Below are 18380 nucleotides of genomic sequence, written 5' to 3' on the forward strand. Positions count from 1 at the left end.
AAAAGGGGCAATTCATTGATTTTATTAAATTAATGTCCTATTTTGGGGAGAGGTGTTTGAATCCCGAGTGCATCGACGATAACATAATACACATGTATATATATTAACTATTATCTTTGTTATCATATTCTAATATCCTCTTAATATTCTTTCTTTATATGTATTTCGAAATAAAGGGTGGGTAGTTTGATATGATAGATCCAAAAGATGTTTGAACTAGTTTGTTGTTGTGTCGGTCGTCTTTGTAGTAGTAGTTGTATTTACAAGGGTGTTGGTTGGGTATATTATATAATGTGTTTTGGATCTATTTAAATCTTTATACATTCATTTACAACACTAAGAATTGGTGAATTTGAATCTAATGCTGCTGAAACACGTTCTTTATCACCCAATTGTTTGTTTACTATAAATTTGCAATGAATGAATGAATGAATGATAATAAGTATAAAGAAAGTATCAACTTTGTTGTTAGACATACCAGAAGATTCAGAAGAATGACTACCAGGAGTTACTTTAACATCTACTTTAAATCTTTGAGGTAGTGAACGAGCCAACTTTTCTTTAATCGACAAACCAATGATATTGGCCATCGAACAATGAGGTACGGTTGGTGTAAAGTATAATCTGATAAAGTTATTGTCCTTTTCAATCTTGATGTTCTCGTGTCTGACTACATTCAATTGTTCCAATGAAAGAGGGTGTTCAGGGTCTGTAATATCACGAACGAGATCGAAAATCTCATAGACATCGAAATCATCTACAGTATCCTCGTCTTCTGTAAATCTCTCTTGTTGATTAAAGAGATTACCATCATCTTCTACACTATATATAACTGGGTTTGGATTTGATAAATCTGACATCTGATATCTTTATAAATATAAATAAATATAAATGTAAAAAATAATAAGATATGAGTTTTAAAAGATACCAAGGCGTAAGTAAAAAAAAAAAGAAAGACCAAAACAATTATTTTTTAATTAACTATTTATTTATTTGTATGTATTTGAGAGAGTTTAAGGTTTTTGAGTAACATCATGTAATCTTAATTCTTCTAATGATAGGTTTTTTTGTTCAATATTTGATGCTACAATGGTTGGTTCTGATTGAAAAGTACAGACTGGTGGTGGTTGTCCAAACGCACCTGTTGCTCCGGTTGGTGGTTGTCCAAATGCACCGGTGGATGCGGGAACAGTACTAAATGCAAATCCCGTAGATGGGACGGGGGTTGTGGTTGGTTGAGTTGATCCAAATGGAGAAGCTGGTGCTCCAAATAGCCCACTAGTGGTTGGTTGACTAGTGGCAGGGACAGTACCTGTTACAACGGCAGAGGGGTTTGGCGCACCAAAGAGTCCACCACCACCAGTGGTTGGTTGACTACTTCCAAATGCTGATGCAGAAGCAGGGGCTCCACCAAATGTAGATGTAGTGGCGGGAGCAGAACTTCCAAATAGTCCACCACTAGTGGTTGGTTGACTACTTCCAAATGCTGATGCAGAAGCAGGGGCTCCACCAAACGTAGATGTAGTAGTGGCAGGAGCAGAACTTCCAAATAGTCCACCACTAGAAGGGGCTGCTGTTGCATGTCCAAATGCAGGGGCAGCGGATGCATGTCCAAATGGTGAAGATGAATAAGTGGCATATCCTACATTTGGTTGTATATATGGGCCAAATGATGGGGTAAGTCCAAATCCTTGTTGTTGTGGTTGTTGTTGTTGTTGTTGTACTACTTCATTATTAGATGCAGACGATGTTTGTACAAATGTTTGTGTTTTCTGTTGACCAAATAGTGATCCATGGTTTTGGTTGTTGAAGTTGTTGTTGCCACCAAATGGTTGATGAGAATTTGGCATATATAAATGTTTAAAGCATTCATATAAAACATCTTGATCTTCTTTATTGTCAACATTGACTTTAGAGATTTCCTATAATTAACAAAAAAAAAGATATTAATAAATCAAATATATATGTTGATTGATTTCTCTATACATACAAATTCATCTCTATTTTCTTGATTGACAGCACCAAATACTCTTTCCATAAATTTGAAAGATGAAAGGTCGATTTGGTGTCTAATACTTTTAGTTCCAGTTCTTACACCTTTAAAGGTGAGTGTTTTACTCTCGAGTTGAGGGAGCTCAATGAGATAGAGTGAGTTGTTTGGGTTGAGCTTGGTGGCATTGTTGGTGGTTAGGTCCAAGATACCTTCGACGAGTGTGTGATGACACTCGTGTGGTAGGACGGTGAGCGAGTTTCTAAGGACGATAGAGTAGTCTGTGTTTGTGAGGTTGGCAAAGAGGAATGAAACAGATACATTGGCTTCGAGTGAGAGGGATGTCACCATCTTGCTATAGGTGAGACGAGGAATACGAATGGGTGAGATGGAGCTTGTCTTTTTGACATAGAGATCTGGCTTTAGGACAAGAGATGATCCAATAACTGGTGGACAATACACAATGACATGTTCATTTGGTTCACATAATGCAAGAGTGTGACCCAATGCATTGCTACCTTCAACTACAATTGGACCAGTTGGAATACATTTGTTGGATATATTCTTCAACAAAAATGCTTGGTAGTCTAGTTTCATGTCAGTATAAACCATCACCTTTTTAACATCAGTTTCAAATCGAATGATTTCATTCTTTGTTTGTTCCAAATATCCACCAATAAAATCATCTACTTTGTACATCTTATCTTGAATTAAAAACACTAAATATTATAATAATAATAATAGAATAAATTGTTAATATATTTCATAAATGTTTAAAGAGGAAATAATAATAATAATTTATAACATACTTAATTTAATAGGATAATCAATCTTTTCGATACAATCCCAAATGATATAGGTGATCAAGTGAAGAGAGTAACGGTCTTGTTCTTCTTCAGCACCTTTGAGTGTTTTAAAACCAATTTGATGTCTTACACGAAGATTTGGATCTTTTAGGATAAAGTAGGTAACTTCAATATCTCTACTCCCATTTCCAAAAATTGTAATCAATGTTGATGTTGGACTCAACTATAAATATCACATTTAAAATAATAGTTATAGAATAGAATAGAATAGATTAGTTAAAAAGTAATAATTATAATAAATACTCGTTTTTAATGGGAACTGTATACATACATTATCACCTTTTAAATAAGAGAGTGAATGAACATCATTCATATTTACAATCTCGATAGAATCTTTGGTTTCAATGGTGAGTTGATTATTATTGGTATTCTTTGCAATACAAACTCCCTCAAAGGATCTATCCTTGTGGAGAGTGACGACTAGTGGTCTGTTTAAATATACATTTTGTTGGTTGGCACCACCAAATCCTGCAACTGCTTGAGTAGTGACCGATGGAGCCATCAAAGATGGATCAGATCCAGAAATCAAAGGTGGTTTGGTTTGAAGTGGATCAATGACAATGAATGGTTGATTGAAATCAGTATTTGGAATTTCAAGTTTCGTTGTTCCATTGATCGATATTTTTCTAGAAATTAACAAACAAACAAAAAAAAAGAAGTATAAGTATATTTCAAAATGTTAATGTTGGGTTCATCATCATCATCATCATCATCATATTCAATCATCAATATTAATCTTAGATTGACCAAGTTATCCAGAAGAAGAAGAACATTGTGTGACCTGAATGAAATGTTAACAGAGTCCTTCCATTAATCCCTATCCATCCCACCACCAACCCCACCTCATTAATAACAAAGTAGGACACTCTCTAGGGAGCTCTTAATGAATGAATGTACATTGATTTGATTGATAGATAGATAGATTAGACCATCAACATGCACGCGTTGATCAAAAAGGTTACCTTGTGATTTTGATTTTTTGTTTATCATAACATATGACTCTTGTGATTTGAGGTACTGTTATTCCGACCATTGTTAAATAGATATAGCAGATAAAAGATTAATAAAAGAGGGGTACAAGTAAAGTAATAACAATAGTTTAAAAAGTTTGTGATTGAATGATCAACAAATGGAAGGAGCTGTTTTTATAGATAAATATCTGGTTCAACTAACTTTTCATTTAATTTTTTAATGAGTACTTTCGAACTTTCCCTCTCTCAAAAAAATTGAACCAAAAAAGAATGAAGAACTTGTTGTTTTGGTATTGTTATTTTGTCTTTGTCGAACTTTCACTTTAAAGTTGAGAGAGATCAGAACCTCGAGTAGTTTCTGAATATGTTTAACTAGTTTCAAAACAACAACAAAAATAGAAAAGAAAAACTTAGGGTAAAATTGTACAAAGACAATAATATTATTATTAACAATAGGTTTATTTATTTATTTATTTCTATGATTTCTAGACTTGTCTAAGGTTTTGGGGTAACATTAACATCACGTAATCTTAATTCTTCAAATGATAGATTTTGAAGTTCAATTTTTGATCCGACAATTTCGGGATTGGCCCAGCTAGCCCCAAACAGTCCACCGGTGGTTGGTTTACTGGTTCCAAACAGTCCACCGGTGGTTGGTTGACTGGCTCCAAATAGTCCACCACCAGTGGTTGGTTTACTGGTTCCAAACAGTCCACCAGTGGTTGGTTGACCGGCTCCAAAGAGTCCACCGATAGTTGGTTGACTACCTCCAAGTGTTGATGATGCAGAGACTGGTGCTCCAAAAAGTGCCCTACTAGTGGCACAACCAAATAATCCTCCTATAGTAGAGGGGACAGTGGTTGTGGGTTGGCTCGCTCCAAACAGTCCACCCGTCGAGGGGACAGTGGTTGTGGTTGGTTGACTACCTCCAAATAGTCCACCGCCACTGGAAGGGACAGAACTTGCACCAAAGAGTCCACCGCCACTGGATGGGACAGCACCTGTTACACCTCCAGAGGAATTTGCGCCAAAGAGGAGTCCTCCCCCTCCTCCACTTCCAAACCCTACGTTTTGTGGTTGTACAACACCTTCATTATTTGATGACATATGTACAAAGGTTTGGGTTTTCTGTTGACCAAATTTTGGAGATGAATTATTGTTCCATAATGCTTGTTGGGGAGGATTGGTTATGTAATGTTTAAAACATTCGTATAAAACATCTTGATCTTCTTTATTGTCTACATTGACATTGGTAGTTTCCTTTGTACAAGAGTGATTGAGATGAAAATTAATAATAATTCAAGTTGGTAGATATAATATTAGATTTGCAATGCAAATACTTTGATATTATATACTTACAAATTCATCTCTATTTTCTTGATTGACAGCACCAAATACTCTTTCCATAAATTTAAATGATGAAAGGTCGATTTGCTGTCTAACAATTTTAGTTCCAATTCTTACACCTTTAAATGTGAGTGTTTTGTTCTCGGTACGAGGGAGTTCGATGAGATAGAATGAGTTGAGTTGGTTACTGAGCTTGGTGGCATTGTTTGTTGATAGTTCCATGGCGCCAATGTAGAGCATCTGGTGGCACTCTTGTGGTAGAGCAGAGAGATGGTTGCGAAGTACAATAGAGTAGTCTGACGCTGTGAGGTTGTCAAAGAGGAATGAAACAGAGACGTTGGCTTCAAGTGAGAGGGATGTCACCATCTTGCTATAGGTGAGACGAGGAATACGAATGGGTGAGATGGAGCTTGTCTTTTTGACATAGAGATCTGGCTTTAGGACAAGAGATGATCCAATAACTGGTGGACAATACACAATGACATGTTCATTTGGTTCACATAATTCGAGTAGGTATTCCCCATCATTATAATGGCTCTCCTCAACTACAATTGGACCAGTTGGAATACATTTGCTTGATATATTCTTTAACAAAAATGCTTGGTAGTCTAGTTTCATGTCAGTATAGACTATCACCTTTTTAACGTCTGTTTCAAATCGAATGATTTCATTCTTTGTTTGTTCCAAATATCCACCAATAAAACCATTAATCTTGTAAGTTTTTTGATTAATTATAAATCCTTTTTAAAAAAATATTAATACAAATGAAAAAGAAAAAGAAAAAATAGATAGGAATTATAATAACATACTTAATTTAATAGGATAATCAATCTTTTCGATACAATTCCAAATGACATGGGTGATCAAATGAAGAGAATAACGTTCTATATTGGCACCATAGATTGTTTTGAAACCAATTTGATGTTTTACACGAAGATTTGGATCTTTCAAGATAAAGTATGAAACTTCAATATCTCTATTTCCATTTCCAAAAATGGTAATCAATGTTGATGTTGGACTCAACTATAAATAACATTTAAAATAATAGATTGGATTAATTACAATAATAAATATATAAATAAATACAGATTTAATGGGGAATATACACACATTATCACCTTTTAAATAAGAGATTGAATAAACATCGTTCATGTTTACAATCTCGATGGTATCCTTGGTTTCAACGGTGAACTGAGTATTATTGGTATTCTTTGCAATACAAACTCCTTCAAAGGATCTATTCTTGTTGAGAGTGACGACTAGTGGTTTGTTTAAATATACATTAAGTTGGTTGGCACCACCAAATCCTGCAACTGCTTGAGGTGTGACCGATGGAGCCATCAAAGATGGATCAGATCCAGAAATCAGAGGTGGCTTGGTTTGAAGTGGATCAATGACAATGAATGGTTGATTGAAATCAGTATTTGGAATTTCAAGTTTCGTTGTTCCATTGATCGATATTTTTCTAGAAATTAGCAAACAAACAAACAAACAAAAAAAGAAATAAAAAAAAAAAAGATAAGAAAGAAAAGTTTTAGTTTTAGTTTTAGTAAAACATCAAGATTAATATTATATATATTAATATTATATATATTGACCAAGCTGCGCCCAAAGTTAACAAGGTTCTCCCTCTCTCCATCCCTTCCAACACCCTCATTATATCTCTCCTCCTATCGATCGATAGATGACTGTCACGTGATCATGATCTATTGATTGAAAAAGGTTACCTTGTGATTTTGATTTTTTGTTTATCGTAACATATTATTCTTGAGATTTGAGGTACTGTTATTCCGACCATCTTTAATAGATATAGAATATATTAATTAAAAGAGCAAGTTTAGTTGTATAATTAGAGTTTGAATAATAATAAAAATAACTAGCTCCAAAAATGAATGAAGTTAATGTTAATATGGGTTCGGGGGTGACTGGAAATTAATTTAATAATTAAATTTTTCATAGCAGTGTTGCGCACAGCTGTTGCTGATCCCTTGCCAAGAAACCCCTTTAGTAAAATCATGGTCGAACTTCACTATCAGAGATAGATCGATTATTTCTTTTTATTTTATTTATTGTCTGAGATGCATCCTACCACTCCTCTTTTCATGATCAATTTTATACACAACTTTTTATTATTGTGTCTCTCTCTCTGCACACTAGATGTTTGAATCATTATTTCCTTTTATCGAAATTTCGCAAATCGACGAATACGGAATTCGTAATTCAGAACGCCCTTCTAAAAAATAAATTAATCGATTAAAATTTTATGGTTGTCTAATTAGGTGTCTAATGTGATCTAAAAAGTAATTATTATTATTATTAATAAGAATAATTGTTTGTTGTTGTCTTGTATATTCGATTAGGTTAATGATAAAAGGAAGATCTTCTTGAGGTTTTCTATTTCATTCCTATATCTATCTATCAATCAGTCAGCCACAATCAATCAATCAAGCAATTACATTACCAATATTTATTTATTTATTTATTTTAAAGACAGAGTAGATTTGATTTGTAGAGTAGAATAGACACACCTTAATAATCACACACACAACCAACTCACACCACACACACATACATACATACATACATACATACACTGTCGTTCAATTTAAAAGAAGAGTGTAGAATCAAAAACAAACAAAAGAGAACAACACAGACAAGACACATATAGATAGAGGAGATATATATTTATATAAAATCTATTCTTATTCTAAATTTAATTACTTTAAAAGTGCTCGAGAAACAAACAAATAATTAAAACCTTACACACTTAAGAAATCACACACACAAGTTATAGTTTGATTTTAAAAAGACTATATATATATATATTAGAGAGAGAGAGAGAGAGAATGGGTAGATTTGGAGCAGTCGGAATGAAACAGGTTAGGGCCGCAGATATGGAAGAGGGAGGAGGCAACTATACATTAATGCTAAAGGATGCTAAGAGTAGACATAAATACCAAGTACCTCTTTCAAAGCTATCTGTTGCACTCAAACCACCAAACTTTGATGAGCTCACTCTCAAGAGACCGGCATGGTCAACTGCCCTCATGATGATCACCAGACTCATTCCCTACTATTGGACAAAGAATTCTTTCAACATTAAAGTCCGTGTAATCATTTCATTATCCATTATCTTTTTTTCAAAAGGAATTAATTTATATGTTCCATTATTATTTAAAGTATGTACAAAACTAATTAATTTATAATAATAATAATAATAATAATATGATTAATATATTTCTTTTTCTTTTTCTAGAATATTATAAACGAAGCAACAATAGGAGTACCAATGAAAACAATTATGTTTTATGGTTTATTACTTATCATTCAAAAATCAGTTTGGGATATTCGTGATGTTATTTTCCAACCTGTAATTATTATTATTATTATTATTATTATTATTATTATTATAGTATTGATTATTTGTATTCTAACAATTAATGTTTTGTTAATTTCTAGGTAACTGATAGTGCAACAAGAAATGTATCATTGGAAACATTTGATCATTTACAAAAATTATCATTATCATTTCATCATCAAAAGAGAACCGGAGCTATGATCAAGGTTATAGAGAGAGGTACCAACAGTATAGTGACGTTGCTGTCACTGTTGCTGTTTAATATATTCCCGACTTTGTTGGAGCTTGCAACAGTGTCGGTGTTTCTTTTATTTACGTATGGCGCAACCTTTGCATTTATCAATTTGTCGTCATGTGTATTTTATATCATGTTTACGTTGACAGTGACCGAGTGGCGTAACCAGTTTCGTAGACTGGCCAACCGAAAAGAAAGCGAAGCTAGCGATGTCAGAATGGACAGTCTTTCCAACTTTGAAACGATAAAGTATTTTACATCGGAAGAGTATGAGCTCAAGCGATACGATAATGCGTTGCTAGACTACTTTATCATCAATGCCAAGGCGCGTATCACCTACTTTTTCCTTAATGTGGGGCAGTCGACCATCATCACCATCGGCACTGTTATGGGCCTGCTATTTTGCACGTATGGAGCGTCGGCAGGTGCACTGACGGTCGGTGACATTATCGCAATCAACACCTACATTGCACAGATGTTCCAGCCTCTTGCATGGCTCGGTACCAGCTACCGTATGATTATCCAGTCGTTCACCGACATGGAGTCGCTCATCGAGCTGCTTGAAACCAAGCCAGAGATTGTCGACGAGCCCAACGCTCTACCTCTGCTCTACGAGGGTACACTACCATCGGTCGAGTTTAGAAACGTCAGTTTTAGCTACAAAAACGACGACCGACTCTTGCTCGACGACATCTCGTTTGTCGTGCCACCCGGCAAGTCTGTTGCCATTGTCGGGCCCACTGGTGCCGGTAAATCAACGATCTTTAGACTACTGTGTCGGTTCTACGATGTTAAAGGCGGACAAGTATTAGTTGGTGGAAAGGATGTGCGTGACGTACAACAAATATCGCTGCGTCAAGCAATTGGCGTCGTTCCACAAGAAGCTATCCTCTTCCACGACACTATCGCATATAATCTGGCATTTGGCAAGCGCGACTGCTCCGATGAAGAGCTCATCGAAGCCGCCAAGCGTGCTCAAATCTATGATTTCATCGATCAGTCGCCAGAAGGTTTTTCAACGGTCGTCGGCGAGAGAGGTCTCCGTCTTAGTGGTGGAGAAAAGCAACGTGTCTCTATTGCACGTACTATCCTAAAGAATCCAGACATTCTCATCCTCGATGAAGCTACCAGTGCGCTCGATGTAAGCACAGAGAAAAAGATACAGGAATCACTCAATGACATATCCCAAGGTCGTACCACATTGGTCATTGCTCATCGTCTCTCGACCATCATCAACTGCGATGAAATTCTCGTCCTCAAAGATGGATCAATTATCGAACGTGGTAATCATCAACAATTATTGGCCGCTCAAGGTGAATATCATCATCTTTGGACTCAACAAGCTGACAAGATTAGTAGTAATAGTAATAGTAGTAATAATTCAACCAATAGTCCAGTAAATAATTCATATCGTTTATAAACAAAAATATAGTACTTTTAATAAGTCCCGGTCGTATCATGTATTAACTAACACTCTAAATAAATTATTAATTTAATTATTATTTTTTCCCCTCATGTCTGCATCATTGTGTACGTGATCTAAATGTTCTTTACATTCTTCACAATAAAACTCCCCTTATAAAAATTTTAGGCAGTTAGTAGCATCACACTTCTCCTGTTCCCACTTCTACTACTACAACTACGTTGAAGTTCAACTTCTTCATATCTTCAATAAATATGTTTTGAAAATAGGAAATAATAAAATTTTGATAAATCTACCGTTCTTTAAGAATATATAAAGGTGTGTAGATCAGATCGGACACTAAAAATCCAGTCAGTTTAATATTTCAAATCAAATTTAATACAGAAAATAAAAATGTTATTAAAAATGTTGAAAATATGTAAAGATATCCATAGTTTACAATTTTGTATTAATAATTATGATTTTTATTTCATAGGGATGGAGGAGGATTGAGGCGTACGGTTGTTATAGTTGGCAAATAATAATGAAACGATTCCACCAATCAAAACCAGAGCCGTACTCACTACCACGACAGCCCATCCAGTGTATGGTCCACCTTTTCCATATTGATTGTCAAAGACAAATGTGAATTTTTCATGACTACAATTATAAACAGTACCACAATCACTATAGGAAACAGGAAATAATTTAACGAGTAAATATTGGCTAGTACTAGATTACTTGAATAAAAACTTAAAGAATATTTTATATTCTATCCTACACGAATAATACATACTCTAAACGAGCTTTGCTCGAAGCGAAAAAGGTACACATTGACGCCAAACACAATAATAGGGAGACCACTGGAAGGACGATCTTTGTGATGGTTGGCAATGGCAATGGGATTTTGGCGAGAATACCCGCCAACGAAAGTATGATAAACAACAATGTCAAGCTGACACTCAACCAAGCGGCTATTGCAAACCCAAAACATATTTTTAATATTCTTGGAAAATTATAATGATAGCTCTCGATTACTTCCATGAAATGAATACCCCTATGAACATAATCATAAATATCACCATGGTAGACAATATTGACATGGTTATAGGAAAAAAAAACTTCTATAATATCATCGTCCTCTCCATCTTGAATACGATACCAATAGGTGTTAAATGATACTATAAGTAGTATCCTACAATAAAAAATGAAAGAAGAGATAAAGATACATTTTTAAATTAACATTTGAAAATTAAATTATTTGTACTGTGAAGTTACCAAGCAATTCCAAATAGTAAAAATAAAGCTGCACTTGTCCATTTGAAGTTCATTCTTGAAGAAGAGATAGAGAGAGAGAGAACAACTAAATTGATTGATTGATTTATAAATAATTGTTGAATAAAAATAATGTGTAGGTGGTCCTTGTTGCGTGATTATCAACTTTTTTACCACATCAACTCTTTTTTGATCTCGGATCAACTTGGTTTAAGAAAAAAATTAAAAAAAATTTAGAGATCAAAGTCCCGATAGGAACACAGTATGGTCGACAAAAGGTCAAATGATTGAACATCAACATTGCAAAAAAGAGGTCAAGAGAAAAAATACTGTTTATAGGGAATGATTCATTGAATCAATTTGATTTAAACACTGAGTGTGGTGTGAATACTACACTTGTGTACACGTGTACTAATTTTACAGTCTAATTCCTACATACCTAAAGACCAAGTGGTTGTTTAACTTTATATTTAATAATAAAATCTATACTAATTCTGGAAATTAAATTAAAATACAGAAAATAAAAATGTAATTAAAAAAAAGTGAAGCTCATTGAATCATTCTACATTTTCATGTGAAAGAAGAGAAATTATAGTATAGGGTACACTTATGAATAGTAACAATTCTTCTTCTTCTTCTTCAACATTGAATCAATCATTTCAATCATTATCATTAAAGGATGAACAACAACAACAACAACAACAATCATCCTATGACAATAATGAATCAACAACATTGGATATGTCATTGTTGAATGAATCGATAGGAGGATCTACTGGAGGAGATGTATCAAGTAATAGTTCAACTCCATCTATATCATGGTTTAATTCAATTGGTAGGTTTGTCAGTGAAAGATTAAACCATCACCTTTCAAATGATCAACAACAACAACAACAACAACAACAACAACAACAACAACAAGTTGATCAATACTCTTCAACACAATCAAACTATATCAATCAATATAATAATACATATATAGAATCATCTTCATCTTCTTTGTCTTCTTCAAATTTGATATATCCATCAGTACTATTTTCATCAAAGTTATTAATGAATAGATCTGAAAAGGTAAACAAATCACATCTACCCAATGGATTTCTATTATCACCTTTTAATAGACCTGTATCATCTTCTTCAATATCCTCTTCTTTACATCCACTTCCACCAACTTGCCATCATTGTCATTCCTATGTCAATATGTATTGTAAATTTGAAAAGACTGTACACCAAGGAACAGAAAATCATCGTTGGGTATGTTCAGTATGCAACAAGATCAATAATATTGATAATGGAACAAGTGGAGTACGATCAATTTGGGAGGTCAAACAAGGTGTTGGATGGTGGGCAACTTCTGGATTCAAGAATGTATTATCAAGTGATTCATTTGATATTAAAGTTCCAAGTAAACATAATCTTGTAATATCAGATCGTCAACAACAACAACTAAATAATAATAATAATAATAACTCTAGTCTAGACAATTCAATAGATTCTATCAATTTAAATGATTCTATATCAATTTTAAATAATGATGTTTCTCCCTCTTCTTCTTCTTCTCAACAAGAGAATAATAATATAAATGTAGAAATGGATAATTACCCAACCAATCCAAATTTATATATATTTGTAATTGATGAAACAATGCCTGTAGAAGATCTACAAAAGGTATTAAAAGCAATTCAACAATTGGTAAAACAAGATATACCAAAGGAGAGTTTAATCTCTTTAATATCATTTTCAAAAATAATATCAATGTATGAATTGGGTCAATCACATCAACCGTTCACATCATCTGAAGTAGTATCAGGATTTAAATCAATAGATGATCAATATGTATTCAAACTAAAGAGAAGAAAGAAAATATTCATGGAATCGATTGCAACGGGATGGGATCGATTTGAAAGAGCATTCCAATCAATCATCGAATCAAATAGTGTTTTGGATGGAGTACCTTTTGTCAATCGAAATTTTAGATCATTGGGTGTGGCTATAGAATGTGCATCGGCACTTTCATCTCATGCTCAAACCAATGGAGGACGTATCTTTACCTTTTTATCTGGTGAACCAAACTATGGACCTGGTGCCCTCCAATTCAATTCTAAACATATTTTTAATCCATCTTCATCGTTGTCCTACGAAGAACAAGATGAAGACAATGACCATAATATTGTTCAATCACAATACTATACCAATCTTGGTGAAAAGGCAAATCAAAAATCAATGTCTGTCGATATTCATTTCTGTGGATTCAATCATTTCTTGTCAAAATACATATCACCCCTTGTATTTCCATCTGGTTACATGTATATGTGTCATGAACGTGATAATGAAGAAACAAATAGTCATTTCTTTACAAATTTTATTTATTCAAATTTAAAAAATTCAATTCAAAACAGTATGGAAAAAAAGAAAAAAAAAGAAAATAGAGAGAATACTATTTATTTAATATTTATATACTTTTTCTTTTTTTATTTTTAGATAATGGAAAATATTCAAGATTAGATATTCATTGTCCAGATTCAATTGGATTAAATCATATAATTGGACCAATATTTAAAACTAAATTATCAAATAATCAACAATCAAAGAATACCAAATATTTGGTAAAGAATTTACCAATCAATAGTGACAAGTATACAAGCTTTGATATTACATCCCTGCAAAAAGATGTTTGTCTATCAATCTATTATCAACTATTGGATGATATTCCTCAAGATTTTATTCATATTCAATTTGTTATTAATTTTTTGGATAATTTTGATAATAGAGTATTAAGAGTAATAACAAAAAGAATAGAAATAACAGGAAATTGGGAAAAATATTTAAATTCTTTAGATTTTGATGTTGTATCGGTTCTCTTGGTAAAGAAATCAATTATAAAATCAATTAAAGAACCAACACCAATTCATACAAACAATCAAAAGGAATTGGACAAGGAATTAAAGAAAATATGTTATCATTCAAGTATAATTCAAAAAGGTTGGTTTAGAACAACTGTAACATTACCACCAATATTAAAAGAATTAATTAAAAGGTACAAAAAAAAACAAAAAAAAATAACAAATATTTGTTGAATTCAACTAATTTCATCTCCTTTGTTTAGAATCTATTTAATAAGAAATAATATATTTTATGGATCATTAATTCAAAATGAAGATGATTTTGAAATGTTAAAATCATTATTTATTTCATCAAATTTTATGACATCTACAACATTATTGTCACCAAAACTATTATATGTTCCTCCACACAACTTTGAACATTTTATTCAAGTTCCATTGGATCTTACCTATTTGGAAGAAAATAATGTCTTAATTTTCGACAATTTTACAACTGTATCTCTATTTGTTGGTTCCAAAGTTGATAGAACAAGTGAACGAGTTAAAGTTGCCCAATCATTTATTCAAACTAAAATTCAAAATAGAATTCCATGTCCTCATATTTTAGTTTTTAATGTAAACATTTAAACTTTAAAAAACACTATTATCCAGTTTATTTATTTACTTTTTTATTTATTTAGGAAAATGAACATTCATCAAGATGGATAAAATGTAGATTATTAGATTCAAATGATTTACCAGATGGTAATTTAAATCAAGAATATTTGGATATACCAAGATCGATAAATTATTTTTCAAATGATGAACCATCATATGCTCAATTTGAGAAATCAATTACTACTCACTAAAATAAAAAGATTAGAAGTGGTAATAATAATAATTCAACCAATAATAGTCCAGCCAACCATTTATATATCATTTATAACTACATACTAGCAAATATAAATAATAAATTTACTAGTTACTAAATTAGGTAAAAGCTTGTTATAAGTAGAATCATTTTTTTAATTACTCAAAAAATGATATTTTCTTTATTAAAATCTCTCATTATTTGGTTTTGTAGAAAAGTTTTGCATTTGTTAATGTACATTCTTAGGAAATGGAATGAAAAAAAAATCTTTTTTAATTTTATTGGATAATTACTAATTTTCTAGTTTCTTTTTTTTTTTACAATGGAAGACGAAGATTTTATTGTATCAATTAGATTCTCCCCAACTCCCACCATTAGCCAAATTGCATATAGCTAATGTTTTGGCAAACTATGTTGGAACACCACTAGGCCAGCTTCAACAGGACAACAATTTCCCTCCAACATTCTCCATTCGAAACCTCTCGGCTGTACTCAACTTCCACTAGGTATTTCTGATTGTGGCCCGTTCTTTTACAAGAGAACCAGGTATGTAGTCAACTTTAAATATAAAATCTCTCTACTGATTCTAATTCATATAGATTTAGGTGAGGTAGTTGTAGAAAGAGGAGAAAGGATTTTAGAATATCGTGGAAGTTAACTTGAATGGTTCCCAGTATACAAAGAATAGAGATTAGTCCTATTAGAGTCAATAGTCTAAATACTTGTTCAAATAATAATAAAGCAATTTATTGTTCACTCTTCATATTTTAGACTACCATTTTCAGGTTTATTAATACTTTTATTTGGACCTTCTTTATTTTTATTTTTATGTATAACTATCAAGAATTTTAGAAATAATAATATCTTGAACAGAATTGAAAACAGTTTCAAAGGATTTTGAATCAGTGGCACAAGTAAAGTGGAAATATATGTATCTTGAATGATCCTTTCCTTTCTTTTTACTAAGGAAATTATTTTTGATATAGTTGGAAGCCTTGTCAAACGATTGGTCGTCTTTGTAATCGGGGAAACAATTTTGGATCGATACACCACGCTTGAGCTTTTCACGGAAGATGTCTATTTTGTTGAGGAAGAGAATGATGGATGACTTTGGGGAGATGGGATCGTTGCATATTTGGTCAAAGAGGTTGAGACTTTCGTGTAGACGATTAGTGTGGTTGTCTTCGACCAACACCTGGTCATACTCTGAGATGGCGGCCACAAAAATAATGGCAGTGACATCGTCAAAGAAATTAATCCATTTTTTACGCTCACCACGTTGTCCAGCAACATCAATGATACGGAATATAACCTCGCCCACCTTAAAGTCAGTCTCGACCACACCATTCGTGGTGGAGCGACTCTTGAGAATATCCAAGCTGGTGGGAGAGTATCCCGGCTTGCCAATACGTCTGATTTCATTTAAATAGTATTGGGTCGCCTCGTGCATATGAAGATGTTGTGCCTTGATCAACACCTCGTTTTGAACCACCAAATCGGCCCAAATGTTAATAATGAATTGACAAATGTTTGCCGGTATTCCATTTTCCTCTATTTGTAAATAATCTTCTGTCAAAGATCCAGTAGTAGTGGTTGCACCTCCACTATTGCTGCTGTTGTTACGGCTGTGTTGTTTGGGAGTAGAGGATTGATCCGCAATGCTTAAATCGGCCAATGAATTTTCTAATATTTTTGTTGTGTTACCAGACAAACCCGGTGACTGGGGTGGAGTAGAGTTGGATAGAGTAACACTACCTCTGTTTGACTTTACAAAGAGGACGCCTGGACGGTTGGCCACATAGTTTCTGAACCATCCGAGGTAGCTCGTGACGGATGCACGTGTATCAGCAGAGACACCCAAGTTTTGATCTTCGTCGACGATGCTGGCGATAATGCCAACGCCATCCAATAGATTACGTTGTACCAATTGTCTGTAGAAATCCTTTTCCTCGGGCAAGAAACCCTTGTGATGAAGAATTTTCATTTGTTTGACAATCGTACTCTTGCCAGATTCACCGGTTCCAAGTAGTAAGAGTTTGAGAACAGCCAACGTACTTCTATTCTTGAGGTCGGATTGTATAGATTTTTCAATAGACTTGTGTCTCGATGACTTGATATCGTCGCTTTCGTCAACCATACCTGCAGCCTCTCTAATACTCTCTATCCATTGTTGTTTTTGTTGTTTTGATGATGCAGATATAATCCATGATTTTCCTTCACATGTCTCTATTATAAAACAAAATTCTCTTGATGATGATGATGATGATGGTGTAGTTGATGTTGTTGATGCTGTCAACGATGATGATGATGAAGACGACGAAGATGAAGAAGAAGATTGGTTACCCTTTTGGTAATCATTTACTTTACAATTATACAATGGTATTTTACCTTGAGGTTGATGATTTGATTCTTTCTAAAAAATAAATAAACAAACAAATTAATACACACACCATTGTCACTGACACTACTAAACAACATACATTTTCATCAACAAAATATTCCATAAAACTAGCTCCATACTTTAATACAAATAATCTTAACTTCCAATTCTTTACAACTATATATCGATAGGATAGAAGAAGGTTAATATTTATTGACAACAAGAATCGATATTATGAAGACGATGATATTTACCATGACCCTTTTTACAAAGATATGCTCTGAGTATAGGTTTATTTAGAGATAATGAAGAATTGGAAGGTGATGTTGATATAGGTTCCATCTTGTTATATCTATCTATCTATCTATATATGACTACGAAAAAAGAATCTCTTCTCTCTCTCTCTCTCTCTCTTTGATGACTACTAAACTAATATTACAACAAAAATAAAATGAAAAGGTCTACAAGTATGATTTTTAATTCATAAATATCTTGTGTATTTATATGATGATGACAAGTTATTAATGTGTGTGTGTATGATTACAGAGCATACAAGCAAGACAGACAAACAGAAAGACAATGAAATCAAATTTCAGCAAAGAAAGAGGAAAAAGGAAAGGGTCTCAAAGTTTGAAAAACGTTGGTTTCATCTCTGTTGGGCAACACAACCAACTTAGAAAAAATCAACAAGTAGCCAAAGATTCTTGCCCATCCCGAAAGAGATTTTTCCCTTGCCCTTTCTCCGATAACATCATCTGAGATGTGAGTTTACTAATATAGAGAGAGATAGAGAATATATAGCACTACACAACATTGTGATTAATATAGATCTGACGGGCTAACCCCTACAACAGAACATAATC

At 33.3% G+C, this 18380-nt stretch overlaps 7 protein-coding genes across 7 annotated transcripts; 2 read left to right on the forward strand and 5 right to left on the reverse strand.

Annotated features, from left to right (window-relative positions):
• Positions 1-308: 308 nt before the first annotated feature.
• On the reverse strand, positions 309-860 carry fam96B (DUF59 family protein; the record flags this gene model as incomplete). Its single annotated transcript, XM_004350851.1, has 1 exon — positions 309-860. The coding sequence occupies one exon, from the start codon at positions 858-860 to the stop codon at positions 309-311; it is 552 nt and encodes a 183-aa protein (XP_004350902.1).
• A 153-nt stretch (positions 861-1013) lies between these two features.
• DFA_11964 (uncharacterized protein) lies at positions 1014-3889 on the reverse strand (the record flags this gene model as incomplete). Its single annotated transcript, XM_004350852.1, has 5 exons — positions 1014-1922; positions 1991-2709; positions 2800-3019; positions 3128-3482; positions 3819-3889. The coding sequence occupies 5 exons, from the start codon at positions 3887-3889 to the stop codon at positions 1014-1016; spliced, it is 2274 nt and encodes a 757-aa protein (XP_004350903.1).
• Positions 3890-4322: 433 nt separating this feature from the next.
• Positions 4323-6972, reverse strand: DFA_11965 (uncharacterized protein; the record flags this gene model as incomplete). Its single annotated transcript, XM_004350853.1, has 5 exons — positions 4323-5087; positions 5187-5914; positions 5984-6197; positions 6285-6639; positions 6902-6972. 5 exons carry the CDS (start codon positions 6970-6972, stop codon positions 4323-4325), a joined length of 2133 nt encoding a protein of 710 aa, XP_004350904.1.
• Positions 6973-8020: 1048 nt separating this feature from the next.
• Positions 8021-10187, forward strand: abcB6 (ABC transporter B family protein; the record flags this gene model as incomplete). The annotated part of the gene is made up of 3 exons (XM_004350854.1): positions 8021-8353; positions 8431-8544; positions 8634-10187. The coding sequence occupies 3 exons, from the start codon at positions 8021-8023 to the stop codon at positions 10185-10187; spliced, it is 2001 nt and encodes a 666-aa protein (XP_004350905.1).
• Positions 10188-10306: 119 nt separating this feature from the next.
• DFA_11967 (uncharacterized protein) lies at positions 10307-11500 on the reverse strand (the record flags this gene model as incomplete). Its single annotated transcript, XM_004350855.1, has 4 exons — positions 10307-10342; positions 10754-10901; positions 10966-11364; positions 11448-11500. 4 exons carry the CDS (start codon positions 11498-11500, stop codon positions 10307-10309), a joined length of 636 nt encoding a protein of 211 aa, XP_004350906.1.
• Positions 11501-11576: 76 nt separating this feature from the next.
• On the forward strand, positions 11577-15135 carry DFA_11968 (uncharacterized protein; the record flags this gene model as incomplete). The annotated part of the gene is made up of 6 exons (XM_004350856.1): positions 11577-11580; positions 11684-11775; positions 12045-13842; positions 13926-14481; positions 14551-14902; positions 14968-15135. 6 exons carry the CDS (start codon positions 11577-11579, stop codon positions 15133-15135), a joined length of 2970 nt encoding a protein of 989 aa, XP_004350907.1.
• Positions 15136-15963: 828 nt separating this feature from the next.
• Positions 15964-17859, reverse strand: gpaC (G-protein subunit alpha 3; the record flags this gene model as incomplete). Its single annotated transcript, XM_004350857.1, has 4 exons — positions 15964-16099; positions 16343-17550; positions 17618-17694; positions 17772-17859. The coding sequence occupies 4 exons, from the start codon at positions 17857-17859 to the stop codon at positions 15964-15966; spliced, it is 1509 nt and encodes a 502-aa protein (XP_004350908.1).
• Between the last annotated feature and the right edge of the window lie 521 nt (positions 17860-18380).

The sequence above is a fragment of the Cavenderia fasciculata genome (assembly GCF_000203815.1).
Source record: "Cavenderia fasciculata unplaced genomic scaffold Scf_EUAJFUG02HR96I-5, whole genome shotgun sequence".
NCBI lineage: Eukaryota > Evosea > Eumycetozoa > Acytosteliales > Cavenderiaceae > Cavenderia > Cavenderia fasciculata.